Raw genomic sequence first — 16,202 nt, forward strand, 5'->3', positions numbered from 1 at the left:
ATCACTGTGCACAGCAGCAGGTGATGGGGAAACACCTCCTCAAGCTCTCTCTGCCTTTGGTATGCTGGGCCAGCTACAGAGCTGTCCCTGCTATTGCCTTTCTTGGGAATTAAGTTGCTTTACCAAGTACTGCTTTCAATCCCGAAAGAGAGAAGAAAAATAGCTTAATATTTTCTAGCTTTCTCCCATGGTGTTTGATGTTACTATTTGTATAATAGTAATTTAATGTCACTATTAAAATTCAGTTCTGTGGAAAGCAAATGGGTGCATAGCATAGATTTTTTGCCTCATGAATGCAGAAGTTGGAGTCTATTTGAACGACCACAATAAGTTATGCTTTGCATGGTGGACTCTTTCATTTCTCACGGTCGAATTATTTTACATAGGCTATAATTATACAGCAGCACATCAGTGCTCTCATAAAGTCTGCTGCCTACTATGCAGTGACACCTTATAGCTTACATCTCTGCATCTATGTAGTATAGTCCCCATAAAACTATAACATATCTTTGTTTCCAAGATACTGAACCTTGAATGAAATTATGCAAACCCCCTCAATCTACATGCAAAAGGTAGGAAAAGTGTAAGCAAAACTAAGGTGAAGAAGCTACAGATTTGGTGTTCCAAGTATTTTTTAGACTTGCAGTTCACGGCTATGCTTTTGCCTACCTGATTATATGAAGTCATTACTGAAGCAATATTGGACTTCTTTGGATAATTTTTTCCTCCAAAGCTTTCTGTAATGGTTTCAAGGGCAGTACTGCGGGCCCGTTCGTGTTTCAACCAAAAAAAGTAAAACTCTCCGACTCGCAGTAAACCGTTCTCTGCATAGCTCTAAAACCCGAAACTGCAGTTGTTACTGCTGACTTGTTAATACAACACAGACATCAACATTTCCTGGTTACTGTAAACACTGAAATGCTTTTGGAGTTAATGGAATACAGGTGCTGCCTGACACTACCAAAATGTTCTCACAGAAACAGAGACATTTTTGGATAGAAAGAGCTGCAGATCCACCTAGTCCAGCCCCTTCTTCACAGCATGAATATCCTGCTTCTCAGTGGGAATACCCAGATATGTTAAATGTCATGAAACAAGCATTCTTCCTAAGCTTAAGCTCCTTTATACTTGCAGGAACGGCCGTACCACTTAGCCTGCTGGAACAGAGAGTTCTGTAATGCCAGAGCTGGGTGATGGAGTGGGCTTAGGCAGACTCTGAGCCGGCTGGGAAACCTTCCCAACGGGGCTGTGGGAAATGATGCTTACAATCAAATCGTCACCAGACTTCACTTTGAATGAGACTCAGACAATACTGCAAACAGCCAACTGACCCTTCTTTACTGTGGAAGCAAGAAGAAATTTAAAATCAGCCTTAATGATTCAAAATCCTGTAGAACTGTTTAGGTTAATAGGGGTTGGCTTGGGCCTCAGCCAAATTTTGATTCTGGTCATTATAACCTGCCTACCTGAAATTCTATCCCCTCTTGCAACTGGCCACGGCATTCTTTATTTCCTGTCCAAAAACGTTAGTAGCATTGCATTTCAATTCTATTAAATATATCTTTTTAAAATCTGTTAAATAAGTTAAAATGGTAGCTGTATGACCAGTAATGAAGGAAGCTCTGTAAAAATCCGTAGCTTGCAATATATTGTTACTTGGCAATATGCTCCCATCAGTCAGTAGCCTGATTACTAGGAAAGTGAGTGTGTGCAGGAGCATTTGTGTATCCGAAAAACGTTCTTACTCTTGTAAGTAAATTGGTTTGGGGAACAATTCCATTGCATTGTTGTTAGAACCTGTTGTCAAGATTGATCATGTTTTCCTGTGTAATCCAGGAGAGTTATAAAAAAAAGAACAAGCTCCCAGGCCTCTGAACCAATATCCAGATATAGTGTGTGCTAAATTGCCACTGACTGCTGCAAGGCTTTTTTACAAAAATGTTCCAATTATTTCTGCTGTGATGGTAATAACAGTTGGAAGTTTGGGAAAAAAAAATCTTCGTTTAGACAAGGTCCCAATACAATATTAAGGAAATGAGCACTTTGAGAGCAAAGAAAGATGTCATTTAGAATAATATATTTTTGTCAAGCAACTAAAAAGGAGGGGGAAAATCAGACACCAGAAGCTGGAATGAGAAGAACAGGGGCAATATTGTGTGCTGAGATACTTTGTGTTTTGACATAGCTGCTCACTTTTTCAAGGGCATTAATCATGTCAAAATTTCAAGCTCTGCTTCATTAAAAACCTGCTGTATCTACACACATAAAATGTGTTCCACTTTCCCAGTAGCTTAATCATTGAAGAACTATTTCTTCAATGGCTATTTCTACAGTGACCGTCTTTGCCCAGCCCAAGCTTACATATCTGCAATATACTCTATTTTAAAGATGTCCACAGACCATCTTACGAAAGGAAGTGAAAGTTTATTGGCACTTGGTTTGTTTTGTCCGTTCTTCTCCTCTGCTATCTGAGAAATGTGCAAGGGCTTTTGTGGCTGCAATTCTTCGGAATTTCAGCTTAAGTATCAGCTTTGTTGTCTACTGTTCAGTAGAAGCGCTCTGTTTATTCCAACAGTAATCTATCCAATGGTCATTTGTGCCACAGTTACCTCCCTGTCCCCTTTTTCACCATTCTCACAGAACAGAGCATCCTCCTACCTGCCACACAGGGCCTTCACCTGGAGTTCATCATTCTCCTGTGACAATTTAGGCTGAGTTAAGGAGACAAGATGGGAGTAGAGGGGTTATTAAAAAATAACCTGCAAGAGCTAGATACAACTATGATGTGAGATGGAAAGAAAAGTCCAAGTTGAGGCTGGCCAGAATGTGAAAATCCTGCTCTGTGGTAAAACCAGGAAAATGGCAGTTATTTTCCAGAAAAAAATGATGTTTTCTCTAATTTTTATTCTGTAAGAAATTGTTTCTTTGTCAAAAGGAGTTTTCCAGGTGAAAATTTGTGGTTGCTCTAGGAAAAACTTTCATCCCATGTTTACCATCTCACCTTTGTTTTCACTTACTCTGTCCTGATAGACACAATCTGGTCTACTTCAGCGCATCCCAAATGCAAATACTCTGGCAGTTCTCTGCTATTCATTGCAGTTCATCCTGCCTTTATGTTGCATCAAGTGGAGGCTGCTTGGCTGAAGGGTGAAGGCCCTTCCCTATCTATCATTTGTTCAATATTAAAAGCTTGATTCCCACAGTCTGTCCGTACAGGATGTCTACTCATTACATTTTCAAATACACATTTGCATGCTTTCTCTAAGAGTGCCCCTCATGCTAGAGAGCTGGTCCTCTGAATGTATAAAGATGATACCACATTAACCTCCTTGGAGACCCTCTTGCTAACTCGCCTTGCGTCAGTGCCTCCAAAAACTACTTCTGGTGTGCTAACACCAGTAGTTACTACGCTGGCCAGTATTGTTTTATTGTTCTCTGGTACTCCACCCTTCCTACCCCAATTAGCTCTTCTCTCCACTGGTGTCTTATTTTATATTTAGTTCGTAATCTCCTGAGGGCAAAGATTCTACTTTTGCTCCATCCAGTTTCTGGTTCTAAGTGCTTTGATAATACAGTTTATTAATAAGAATAATAATAGAGTACCATCCTCTGTATGAACAGAAGAAAAGCTTAATTCCCCTCGGCCCTTCCACGCAAGTTTTAACAAGGGAGAGGGAGAATAGTCAAACAGCAGATACTTTGTTACTGGAGTCTGTATCTGAGCATACTTAGAGCCTTTTCACAGCGAATACTGCAAGAAGTCCCATTTATTTCAGCATTAATCACTGTGAACAAAAGGGAAGGAATTTGGCCCCGACTAATGAAAGCCAGCAGTGCGCTGCTGTTGGCAAAGTGCGGAGTGATCCTTTCCCAGAGCTTCAGAAAGCTGAAATGGAGAAGGATGAACAGATAGGTGCCAATCTCTTGATAAACTGGGAAAGAGTGAAACTGCTTTATAATTGATCCTTGTTAAAGCTACCTGAAAACGATGATAATTTGCATATGTAAATAATAAGCAAGGAGAGAGTGCCAGGGAACAATCTGGAACATTTTGTCCTCGTTCACAATGATTCTTATTTTTCTCTATCCAAAATGTTTGTTTGTTTACTTAGATGTCAAAGAGGACACCTACTCATATGCCCTTGGTGCTTTTCACATAACTTCAACCACAGAATTAGTATGCAATTCACTGCAGTCTGCTATTAGGAAAACAAGCAATGGGAAACCTCAAATCTTTTCTTCCCTTCCAGTGGTAACCCAGACTTACAAGATCACATTCAGGACATTGAGGCTGTGATAGAAAACAAATTCCAGAGCTCTAGGACCCCCCTCAAAGAGATAAAGATCATTGCCAAAGTTATAAATATTACTTGATGTATTTATATCTGGGCTGTCTGAGCTACTATTTGAAGCTACAAAAACTTCAACACCATTTTGAATATCATAAACTTCAAGAAGCTTCATTAATTTACAGTCAATTCCTGAAGAATTAGATGTATTATAAAATTTGGTATTGTACTGATTAGCATCAGACTGCATCAGTGATCCTGTAGTACTAATTGATTTCCTCTTTTGCTTTATTATTGCTTTTTGAGAGATATAAGGAGCTTGTGTCCACTAAACAGCATGCAATAACCAAGGATGCACTCTTCTCACATTTTCCTCTGCAAGACATATCCTGTTTTGTTCTTCTACAAGCAGACAAATATTGTGAAATGGTTAAACTAACAAAAAAATCCTGACTCACCATAATTAAGGCCTAGAGGAAAAAAAGGAAAGAAGTTGTATTTTTATCATAGTTTTTCAGTAGTTTACAAACAGCAAAACAAGATGTAGTCATTTTTCTCTTTCCTTAGGCCTGATTCTCTTCTTAACAAAGGCATGGGAGTTTTTACAGTGACTTTATTAGAACTAGATCAGGCTGCATAATGGAATCTGTAACAAATTAAAAACACACTGCTAATTAGAGGCCAGATTATTATGTAGTATCAATTAACTTGGCGTTTAATTACCATGGTGATTGGGAGGCACTATAAATTGCTAAATATATAATTAGAACATCAGACTTCTGTGCCAGAATGGCATCAGAGCATGGGTATAATTAGCTTAGATTTTCCCCCATTTTACATGCTTGCAAGATTTTCAGACAGACAAGTATCACTTTCATTCCTGCCAGTATTCTGCTATCAATGAGAGAAGACAAATATCATAGTTCAGCTTCTTTCAAGGCAACTGGGAATTTCCTCCTTTCTGTTCATCATATACAGTGTTTTTATTGCAATTACTCTGAACAGAACCATTTTGGCATGACTAGTATCGAGCAGGGAAACTGCTGCTTCTGTGGAAAATGTGCTTTCCTTGTCTTTCCCCAGAAATGTTACCCATCTAGTTCAGGATGTCAGAATGTTTCAAGCTGTAGACAAGAGCACTGATCAGCTGGCTATTTATGTACTTAACCAACAGATGAAAATGCATAGAGACCAGAACTTTGTCGTTTAGTCACGCTTTCTAACATCTTAAAAGGAAGTGAAACATCTTTGACCTATGAATGATCCCCAACATACACCTTTCTTCAAGCAGGTTGTGTTGAACAGCTCTTCTTGTAACTGCTACTACTAGGTGTAATACATTAAAAATACCTGTGTTGGTAACTTGACTTCTGAACAGCTGACTGTGATTAAAGGCATAAAATAGGAGTGGGCCAGTTGCTGCATGAGATATTTTCTCATTACTCAATAGCACTGTTTTCTTTGGGGTGAGAAGTACAGTATCTGATCTTGCTGCTGGATTTAGTTTTCCACAATAAAGTACCTGAAATTAGTAAGATTTTTGTCAGTGCCTGCCACAGAGTTTGGTCTAGGCTTGCCAGTTCAGTTCTGCTGCTGGTTATGAAATACAGCCATATCACTGGAGTTTATCTTAGTAACCTGCGGTGAGATAGCATGGTATTAGCAATTGCTAGTAGCTCTTTTCAGTAACCTGGAAGTTCTAGGGACATTTTTGATAAAGTAACATCTTCAAAAACGGTATAGAAGGGAAGAGAATATCTTTTGTTGTGTTGCTACATTCTGGCCACCACAGAAAGCAACTGCAGAAAGGGAGATCTATCTTCCAGACAGGCTGGACACAGTAAGAGGGTGCATTCAAGTGTGGCTGCCAGAAGAGCGCTGCTGAAGGTGACAGTACTGGCTGACACAGACTGGTGTTTGTGGGTAGTGACACAGCGGTATGATACAAAACCTTCAAACCCGATTTTATGATTTCACCTTTAGACGGTGTGTCACTGCTGATCTTTATAGGGCAGCCGCGTACAGTGTCAGAAACGAATTTCTCATCTCTACCTGGTTCCTAGCGGATAGGAGCCTGTGACAGAAAACAGGCATCATAGATCTTACATACTGGTAATGGCTGTGTTGGTAGGCAATTAAATAAAGTGAGGCAGAGGTCAGAGGCAGATTTACGGGGCAGAGGAGCTGATTGTAGGAACTGTAATCCTCTCTTCTCCTGTTAATATCAGCAGGTGTTTGCTCTGGATCATGAGCTGTGGGAGTATTTACGTAATTATGCTGTCCCCCTTCCAGATCTTGGATGCATCTGTCCCTGGAAGGCATCCCTTTTCTCACAAGAGTTTGTCCAGTCATTTGGAGGACACTGTAGCTGGAATTGCAGGAGGAGGAATGACATACAACATCTTCACAAGTTCTGGGAAAGCACATCGTCTCCACTGTATCAGATAAAGTAGAGTAGTTTAAGATGAACCTTTTAAGAACAGGGACAATGGAAAACAAATTCACATCAGAGAGTAAGCAGAAGATGTTATTAAAGCTGAGTGGTAACATGGAATACATCTGTTTGTTTGCTTTTAGCTTCTATGGGTATTGTTGACATTGCAGTTACGGTTTTAATCTGAACGAGACGGGCATATCGATAATGTTTAACTTGACTACTTCAGTATGTGGCACTCGCAGGAACATCACCCTCTTCATCGCACATCATGAATACTCTGCGAAAAGAGTTAAGCAGTAAGTAATGGTTTGTGGCGAAATGAAATGAAGCCCTTGTTGTCCTTCTCAGCTATCGGACTCTCTGCTGCCAGTCGTGCTGGCAACCATCCACGCCAGGATAGGGAAGGGGCCACTGTTAAAACAGTATTTCCCAGGCGACAGAGGAAGCGGAGACCCCAAATTGGTTTCCTAAATGGGATAAGGGCCCTGATGTTGTGCTCTGGCTCGTCTAGGGATGGAGGAATCGGGATTCCTTTTAGTCTGAATGTGTGTAAAAAGTGGGTGCCAGGGTTTAGTTGCGAAACCTCTGAGGAGTGTACGAGCTTGTTGGAGAAGAGGAGGTGATGCAGGGGGAGGGAGGCGAGTGGGTGGAATGCAGAGAAAGCGGGAAAGAAATGGGAGAGGCTGCGTTGCGAGGACTGTGGCTTGAGCTCGGGTGGAGAGTCGATAAACAGGGGCCTCGGAAAAAACAATTATCTTTTGGCGAAAGCCGTGGCGTGGGTTGAAACACCTGTGGCAGCTTCCCCCGAAAAAAAAAGGCAGCAGGGCTCCGGTGGGGCTGGGCCGGCGGCTCCTGGTCCCTGTCAGGGGAGCACGAACGCCCGGCCAGCGCCGGTGGCCCCGGGCGAGCTGAGGCGGGCAGCCTTTGGCCGGGCAGTTCTCAAGCCAAGGGTCACAGACATAAGCGGGGCCACGAAATTTAGGCGCGGGGGCCACGAAATTTAGGCGCGGGGCCACGAAATTTAGGCGCAGGGGCCACGAAATTTAGGCGCGGGGCCGCCTGTGGTGGCCCGGGCTTGTCGTTGGTGCCTCAGCCCGAGGGGCGCGGGGGGCGGCCATTTCCCGCCTCCGGCCCCTCACAGGCAGCAGCGGGGCAGACCCTCGCTCCGGGGCGGCCGCGACCCGCCTCACCCGTGGGGCAGGAGCCGGGCCGGACCCCGGGGGCACCTTCCCCGCCCCGCGGGGCGCGGAGGGGCGGAGGAGGGGAAGAAAGGAGGGCGGCGAGGCGGCGGGACGGGGCGGTGAGGAAGGCGGCCGGCGGCCACGCTGCTGCCCGCGGGGGCCGGGGCGGGCGGCGCTCAGGTGAGGGGGGCCGCCCGCCCGGAGCGGCGGTGACGCGGCCCGCGGCCCCATGTGGCCGTGGCCGCCGCCGCCCGTCGCCGGTGAGGGGAACCGCCGCCGGCGCTGAGCGGGGCTGCCCGGGGCGGCATGCGGAGCCGGCGAGGATGAGCAACCAGCGCCGCTCGGCCAAGGCGCAGCTCCGGAGGTCGCTGAGCGAACAGCTGCGGGACTCCACCGCTAAAGCCTGGGACTTGCTGTGGAGGAACGTCCGGGAGCGGCGGCTCGCAGGTCAGTGCCGCCGCGCCGCGGTTGCCGCTCCCTGAGGGGAGACCCCCGGCGGCGCAGGGGAGCTCCCCGCTCCGAGGGGACGGAGCCGGAGACCTCGGGGCTTCGGGACGGGGAAGCTCCGCGGCTGCCGACACGGGGTCGGACCCCCCCGCCCGGGCCGTGGCGGGCACGGTGGGGATGCTGCCACGAACGGTCGGGCTGAGGGTTTAAACGGTGGGTGGAGGTAGCCCCGCGTCGGAGGCGCCTTCTGAGCATCTCGGAACTCGGGAGGGTTGACTTTGCCTCCGGGAAGCGGGGCTCACCTGCTTGTCTGATCAGTTTTCGAAGTCAGTTGCAGGTCCGGGTGGGTTTCCCGTAGGGTTTGCACGTGAGGAGGACCGCAACTCCCAAAGAAAAATGGTTTGTTTCATTTCGGGCGCTTTTATGGCTTTAGGTCACCTAACTGCTCTGGAAAACCGGGCTCCTGCTGTCTCACCATCCCCAGGTGGAGACCAGAAGGACACGGAGTGGGGAGGGTGCTCCAGTGGGTCGGGTCACATTTGGAGCGCTGCTGTCGCAGCAGCACGTTGGCTTTATGCATGCAAACATACAGCTAATTTGTATTTGTAAAATACTTCATGAATTAAAAGATCCAGAGGGTACATGCAAGTGCAAGGTAGAGTTCTGTACTGGGAAACAATACGTCAAGATTTATGAGCAGAATCACGTGTAATGAAGGCTAATATGTAAAGATGGACTCCTCTGCCACATCCTACAGCATTGTTAGGAGTTTGGTGACCTTGCCTAGGGCACTGTGACATGCTGGTATTGTATAATACAGAGGTAAATAGTGTATGATGTAGGTCTTCAGGCTGTGTCTGCAGCACATTATTCCTTATGTACAATTAAAATAACAGATAAAAATTGCATGGTAATTTTTTGAAAAATGACTAAAGTGGGTAGCTTCAAGAATGAATTACTAAACCAGTTGATTTTGTAGTGTTATGGTTACCCAAAATATTAATCTATCTTTACATGTTATCTACTTATTCCTATGTTAATAACAGATGCCAGCAGACTTTTAGCAAGGATACTGTTGGCTATTTTTTTCTTTTTTGGTCAAAGACAACTATTGCTTGATTATTGCTTGATTGAGCAAAGGACCTGGGCAGGCTGCCATAAAGCTGTAGCCAACTTCTTAAAGCAATTGGGTATTAAAACTGATGGAGTCAGACTTTTTATTTAAGGTGGATAGAATACTAATGTCCTGGGTTTATGCACTGCCATAATTTAAGTGCTATTCATAATATGCTGGCGAGAGACTGATACACATTCCCTTTAATTAAATTAATTATCTGATGATGCAACAAAATGTGTACAAATAACACCTGTTGATTCCAGAGGTGTTCTCTTATTCAGATGCTTTTATGTCACTAGCATTTTTGTCCTTGTTTTTATATTTATTTGTCCCTCTGCCCCCCATAGCTGCAATGTATATTTCTGTGCCTTGTCTTCCAGCTTTTGTTAGTGAGAAGGCAGGGAATTTAAGCTGATCTAAATATGTCATTATTTGCTGGTTGCCAGAGCAGCTTCTTCCCCATTGTGATAGATCTGATCCCAGTGTAAAAGTTCCCTTTTTTTTTTCTTAAAGTTGACATTGAGTTCAGCCCTGGCTGACAGTCAGAGCAGCAGTGTAACTGGTAACTAGTGTTTAAGAGCAATGACCGAAACAAAATGCAGTTTTAACCATCAGTGTGCTGTCATATTCCAACCATCAAGCCAAATAAAGACTTGTGATTAAATCATTGTTGTGATGATGGCTTTGCAGGCACTTACGTAATTACTCTTTTGGTCTGCTTTACTTTTTTATCTATTAAAATTTCAGACGCCAGTTGTCCAACATATACCTGTAAAGAAAATAAGCACAAGACAGCCTAATTCATAAAAATGATATAATTGTTGGGATTGGATGAGACGCTGGGAGGTCTCTAGTGCAGTGTCCGGCTCAGAACAGGATCAGCGCTGGGAGCAGGGCAGGTTGCTCGGGGCTTTCCCCAGTGCTCCTTGGGAAGAGTCTCTGCCCTGATGTCCATGTGCTGGAGCAGAGGGCGGCAGTACACGGTTGCGCAGCGCCTGTGACCTGGAGCAAGGAGCTGAACCTTGGCTAGAGCAAGAAGAGAGCTGAACCTTGGCTCAGCTGCTCTCCAGGAGACAGACAGCGTGGCTGGGTTGCTGTGTAAAGTAAACTGTGCACAGAAAGACTGCTACAGTGTGCTCCTTCCCTCCCTCCCTTGTCCTTTACAGCAGAGGTGATGAGCAGCAGCCTGGCTCCTGGCATGCTCCTGGGACAGGGCTGCTCTGTACTGTCTCTTATTCAGGACAGATCTATGGTGCCCAGCAGCTCTAAGTTGCTTTTTCTAATTCACTGACCAGGATTTGTTTTTTAAACAATGAGTGTACCCGCTACAGTGCCACAAATGGTGGCCTTAGTTTTTCTGTGCTTTTCATAATTTTTGCAGAGGTATTTTACACTTTTTGTGTTCCCACTATGCTTATTGTTTAAGTTGGGATTCACAAACTGATCAGGAAATGTACCAGAATTTTAACTCCCTTATTGGAGTGGGGATCTATTAATCTGAAAAGTTATAAAAAATACTGTTGGTTTAATGTAAATCTGAACTGCTATGCCATTACTGAAAGCCATTGCTTTAGGAATTTGACTTACGTATTTAACAGACTCTTCAAAAGTGACGACCCGAAGGTGATCAAATCATAATCACCTGTTACAGCAAAACATAACAAATGGTAGTTGTTACATCCGTTGCATGTAGGTGAAAAGTGCCACCCTCTATCTGGCATTCTTTCAGTTACTATATACTAAACTAAACTATATATTTAAGTTTTGAAATTCAGTACTTCAAAGTCAGGAAACACCAGAGGTAAGGATGGCTGTTGCTGCCTTGTTGCACAGCCTCCTTGCAGTATAGGATTGGCTTTTAATGACATGATCACATCCCTCTTTCTAGCACAGAACTTTTCTGCCTCATTCAGTGCACAAAGTAACGATCCCCATTGCTGAATCTGTTCCCTTAGAGCCTGCTGCTGTACTGCAGCTTTCTCAAATCCTGGACTGAGCACAGAATTACAAATTCCCTCAAGTGCTCATGAGCATGGTGCTTAGGAGCACTGAGTCTTGCATACTTCATACCATTAATGTTTTAATTGTATTCCTAGAAGCTCTAAGGTTACGTTATTCCATTTTACAGATAGGAACCAGAGGCACAATGAGATTGAACTCAGGAATATCAATAACTCTGAGTGTTAGAACTTGAATTTTCTACTTGAATATTAAAATTATGGCTCTCAGTGGCTCCTGTTGCACAGCACTCATGCAAATCAGTCTCTGGGATCTAATTGTACCAGGGAATGAGGAACTTGCAGTTTCTGGTGGTCTGGTCAGGTTTTGTTTTGAGTGACTTGGTGAAAACCAGACAGAGAGGGATGGAACCTCAGGGGCACCGTTTACTTGGCATAGTCTCAGAAACCCATTTTTTTTCTGTGTGCTGTCTCCCACCCTTTCCTGAATGCCTCTGCAAGAGATGCAGCAGGAGCCCTGCAGCAGCTGCCTTCGTTGGGTAGATGATGCTAGTACATGACTAGACTATTGTCCATCCTCAGACAGGATCCTTGGGAAGTACATGTGCAGGTGAGGTTAAAACTTTGTCCTAGTGCCTAATGGGAGGAGGGTTGAGTTGGGATTAAACAGGTGACTTCAATTCTGAGACTTCCTGAAGTTTGAAAATTTGACTTTGGACCCTAACATTCTTCTAATAATAGAAAACTTTGTCTCTATTTTCCTAGGTTTAGCTTTTAGCTGTGGTTTAGCAATCCACACAGATTGCTGCCAGGATTTCTGCTCTGTAGGGCTGCTACTGCTGTGCCTGCAGCGTAGATGTACCCTCTGCTTTTTTGCCAAATCTCTTCCCACCTGAGCTTCATTTCCCACAATACTTTGTATGTTCTGTGCTCTTGAAGAGATTATATCCCCATTCAATTTCCTCTAGCTTTTCGGGTACAATTCCTCTTACGTCTTCATTGACGTCCTCTCTACTGCCTGCCTGCGACAGCAGGACAGGATACCCCCGAGCACTGTCCCAGCTCCTCCTTAGCTGCAGAGCTCTCCAGAAGCAACTGCTGGGGGTGATTTTGGAGAAGGATCTCCGATGCTCCCACCCTGTTTTGGGCTTGGCTGTGCTCTGGGTTAATGGAATTTGGGGGAAAGTTTTCCACCAAGTCTCCAGTGGTTTTGCTCAGACTGACATTTCAAAGTTTTATAACTTGACCAAGTTTGGACAGATTTTTCAGAGATTGATGCTAGAGTGACTCTTGAACCTTTGCTGTGAGGTTACAGGTTTTTGTTTCAAAGGATGAAGCACTAGTTTCTCACTCAAGCAGCATGAAAATGTACAGTGGGACAACACAGCATGGACTGTTTTTATCTTAGAAATGGATAACCTGCAGCACCAAAAATTGAAACAGGAGCACAAGGCAGGCTCATGATTAAAAGAAAATTTTAGTCTAAAGAAGCCAAAATTAAGATCTTTAAATTGAAAGGTTTAGAAGACCTACTCTTGGATATCCTTAACTGTTCAGGAAGACATTATACACTGATTTGCAGCTACAAGTATATCTTCAAATGTGACTGAAAAGCATTTATGTCAGATATGAAACTGAACGGCAGCTGAAGTAGTGTAGAAAATGGAGAATAATTTGTCCAGCAGAAAGTAATTGCCACATTCAGCATTTGGCAAAGGCATCAAGGCAATGCCCTTTCTCCTCTCAAAAGTAACTTGTGGTTGGTTTGTGCGTTATGGTGGTTTTATTGGGTGCAAATGAGCAAGCCTAAGTTTGTAATTGCACCTCTGGTGATATGGTGCTCCCTGACACCAGCTGATCTGTTGATCCTGGGGCATATGGAAGAGAAAAGTGAGTCTGAAAAAACTAGTGGTCACAACCAGAACTATATGAATTTTAGCAGAGTTTTCTGTTCTGCCTGTATGGAGGCAAGAGCAGCCATACTTCTGGAGCCTAATTAAAGAAACATCAACTCTGTAGGTGCCTCACAGTTTTTAGTTTTCAGTTAAAATGAACGAAGAACTTGCTTTTGCAAGTTTGTAATTTGTAAAGCAGAACTCATTATTTCTGGTGTGATGTATCCTGAAGTCAGTGTTAGGAGAGCCCAAAGGAAATATGCGTACCAGGCTCCCTGGTCCTCAGAGAACCCCTGAGCAAAGGCAGGAGTCCCAGTATGGGGCCAACCTTGAGTCTGCTGCATCTTGATATTATTCTGTTACTGAAATTTCTTCTTAATTAAGACCTTTGAGTACAGTGCAAATGCAGCAGGTTAATCTAATTAAAATCGTTCAAGAAAATAGCGGATTTTTTTATACAATAATTTTGCCAGGTCAGTTTTCATTAGGGAGTGTGGGACGTGTATGTGAAAAATCTGGTATTTGTGTGGCTGGTTTGGTGGGCATACTTTTATGTTCTGTTTTAAAATCATGCACATACGTTTTTAGAAAGCAAAGTAGAGAGGTTGCAGTCTGTGTCCCCACCACTGCACTGGAGAGTACAAGATGCTGAGTCTCTTGTGTGTTGATAAGATGTATATGTGTAAATTCCCCCCTAACCAGACCCCATCAATGGGAAAAGACTGTCCTTTGTCAAGGAGAAAAGTTATGAAAGATGTTCTTTATTTGGGATGGAGTGCTTCAGGGAAGAAAGAAAGTGAGTTATGAGTGATTCGTTTGGTCAGGCATGCCAGGAAATTTTCTGCTCTTGTATCAGTCCTAAAGAAAATGTAGTAGCCAAAAAAGTAGTCATTGATCTCATAAATTATATTAATTGTGTTATATATCCTGTATTAACATTAGGAGGGGGTTTTAGGTGAATAAAGTATATAGATGCTCTTCTTTGCATGTACATTATGTCAGTATTCTGTAATTTCCATCCCGTTCCCTAGACACTGCCTGAAGACCAGCTGCTTGAATCTGAAAAGGGGGCAATGGTGGCAAAATACCACCATTGTTAGTTCTGCTGCTGCCGGGTTCTCATGACCCTCAGCAACAAGAAGTTAATTCCAGAAATACAATTACAAAAATACCAATATGCTTGACCTGCCAAGTATTTCTGTATCAGCATGAGACTGCAGAGGGGGGTGATGGAGCACAAAGTCCAGAGAAAGATGTAATTTTTCTCATACCCACTCCCGTGGCTTCTCTGCTCTTTGCCATGTAAGATTTGGAGTGACTGTGCAGGAGCAGCAGAGGTTCCTGGGGCAACAGCAACATTCATTTTCTGGTTTTACCTTTAATGCATAAATTCTGATTTGAACAAGTCCTGCTTCCATCAAAGAGAGCTATATCAGAGATCATTTTCCTAAGAGATATTCAGGTTTGATTACTTAATTTCCTAACACGAAATACAAAACTCTGCTGATAAAATGAGGAATCAGTGCTGGTAATAGAACGGGATACCTTTTGAATCAGTCAGTTTCTATTTGATAGCTATTTAGGAAAGATTCTTGATAGGTCTTCTTTCTGGAGTTTGGCTGTTCACTGATTTCAATGACACATTGTTCTTTAGAAAATACACTTTTTTTTTCTGGAAAGTTGATGATGTCAGTCCTTTTTCTAGTACAACTTCTTTTTTTTTTTCTTTCTTTTTTTTGCTACTGACTTTGAGTGGTTCCTTGAGCATCCACAAGGTTCTTTCAGTTCTCAGTAGACAAATATTTCTCTGCACATATACATGTCCTCAGTTCATTCCACCTGTAAATGTTTCCTATGTGACTAGAAGGCGGCTGATACCTCGTTGGTATGCTACACCATGCTTGGAGGATTCCTGTAAGCATTGTAATTATTGCTGATGTTTGCAGACCATAATATTGGAAACAAATCATAGTACTCTTTTTCCAGAAGCAGTATATATAATACAATATTGTTTAAGTTCCTGTACGTTTAGATAGATGTGTTTATTGGTACTCATATTTTTCTATGATATATAGAAGCTTATATAGACTGATACTTAACTTACTTGTCTGACATTAAACTGTAATGATGTTTTTCCATCCCAAGATTGCTTCTTAATACCAGTCATGGCATATTAAATTATGTATCTTCTCAGTTATTTCCTATTAGGTGTTTTGTATTTATTCATATGACTGTAATCCTACAGACCACTTTCCATATCCCCACAAAAGTGACTTCATTTATAATAGTAACTATGCCAGAACATTTATATAGAACATTTATATCCACAATAAACTTTTAGCTGCTAAGTGAACACTATAATAATTCCCATCAATACAGCGTTGTTGGTGGCTGGCCAGAAAACTCCTAAACTTGGGAAATTTCTGGATTCAGTAAGGCCCTGGAGGCTGGACTTGCACTCTTCTGCTTTCCCAGCTACAGTAGGAGTTGGTGTTTAGTTTCAGGAATCAGTGAAGTTTTGGTTCTGAATTTTGTGTTATCGCTTTTTGTTTGAATGGAAAAACCACTTTAAAAATGCCCCATATTGTAATGTTTTTAAGGATTCTGAGAACTTAGATGACTTAGCAATTTTATCTGTGCAATACTTGCCAGGCAATGGCCTTATTTCACAGCAGTGGTTTGACTTACGTTTGTCTTCTCGTATTTTGTATTTCTTGCAATTTCTTGTGAGACAGATGTTCTGTCTTGCTCTTCCTGATTTCTTATGTTTTTCTCTCATAACACGGCCAATTCCTGTGCTGCTATATATCATAATTCCTTTAAAAATCATCTCCTTAAGTCACAATTCATTGAGAAACCCAGCTTTCACTGCAACTGA

At 43.0% G+C, this 16,202-nt stretch overlaps 1 protein-coding gene across 9 annotated transcripts in view; it reads left to right on the plus strand.

Moving 5' to 3' along the window:
• The window catches only part of STARD13 (StAR related lipid transfer domain containing 13), a 318,317-nt gene that overhangs the window by 145,526 nt on the left and 156,589 nt on the right, over positions 1–16,202 (plus strand). The window contains exon 1 of one of the 9 annotated variants that reach the window (XM_075050596.1): positions 8,218–8,354. The exons of the other annotated variants lie outside the window; for them this stretch is intronic. Within the exon in view, the coding sequence (XP_074906697.1) occupies positions 8,231–8,354 (124 nt within the window). The 5' untranslated portion in view covers positions 8,218–8,230. Of the gene's footprint in view, positions 1–8,217; positions 8,355–16,202 lie in introns of those variants that run through there. 9 annotated transcript variants of the gene reach the window in all.

This window comes from Buteo buteo, chromosome 18 (assembly GCF_964188355.1).
Source record: "Buteo buteo chromosome 18, bButBut1.hap1.1, whole genome shotgun sequence".
Lineage (NCBI taxonomy): Eukaryota > Metazoa > Chordata > Aves > Accipitriformes > Accipitridae > Buteo > Buteo buteo.